Source organism: Eurypyga helias, unplaced genomic scaffold, assembly GCF_000690775.1.
Source record: "Eurypyga helias isolate BGI_N326 unplaced genomic scaffold, ASM69077v1 scaffold24724, whole genome shotgun sequence".
Taxonomy (NCBI): Eukaryota; Metazoa; Chordata; class Aves; order Eurypygiformes; family Eurypygidae; genus Eurypyga; species Eurypyga helias.
This window is the reverse complement of record NW_010247178.1, coordinates 1-466: the sequence shown is the minus strand read 5'-3', so window position 1 is coordinate 466 and position 466 is coordinate 1. Positions and strand designations below refer to the sequence as shown.

General features: G+C 67.6%; 1 protein-coding gene across 1 annotated transcript in view; it reads left to right on the top strand.

Moving 5' to 3' along the window:
- LOC104508902 (transcription factor RelB homolog) overlaps positions 1-439 on the top strand; it is a gene marked incomplete at both ends in the record, with an annotated part of 2,904 nt that extends 2,465 nt beyond the window's left edge. Inside the window, 2 exons of the mRNA XM_010150667.1 lie at positions 162-230; positions 362-439. Of these exons, the coding sequence (XP_010148969.1) occupies positions 162-230; positions 362-439 (147 nt within the window). The remainder of the gene's footprint in view (positions 1-161; positions 231-361) is intronic.
- Positions 440-466: the final 27 nt, after the last annotated feature.

Below are 466 nucleotides of genomic sequence, written 5' to 3'. Positions count from 1 at the left end.
TGGGATGTGGGCCATGGGATGGGGACAAGACCTGTGTAATGGGGCTGCCTGGGACGGGTCTCTCCAGGCTGGGGACAGGCTCCCAGCGTGGGGCCAAGGCTACTGGGGTGAGACCTGGGAGGGGGGACCCTGGCACTCACGGCCCTGGCCCCTCCCTGCAGATGCCTACGGGGTGAACGTAAAGCGGAAGCGGGGGATGCCCGACGTCCTGGAGGAGCTCTCGGGCTCAGGTGGGTGCCAGCAGGGACCCCGCCTGCGCGGAGGAGGCGTCACAGGGGGCAACCCCTTCCCAGGCCAGGATGGGAGGCAACCCCATGCTGTGATGCTCCCCTCACTGTATGCCCCCTCCCCGGCCCCACAGATCCGTACGGGATCGAAGCCAAGAGGAGGAAGAAGCCACCGGGATACATGGATCACTTTGCACCGCTGCCAGCGGCAGGTGGGTGCTGGGGAGGGGGACACGGTG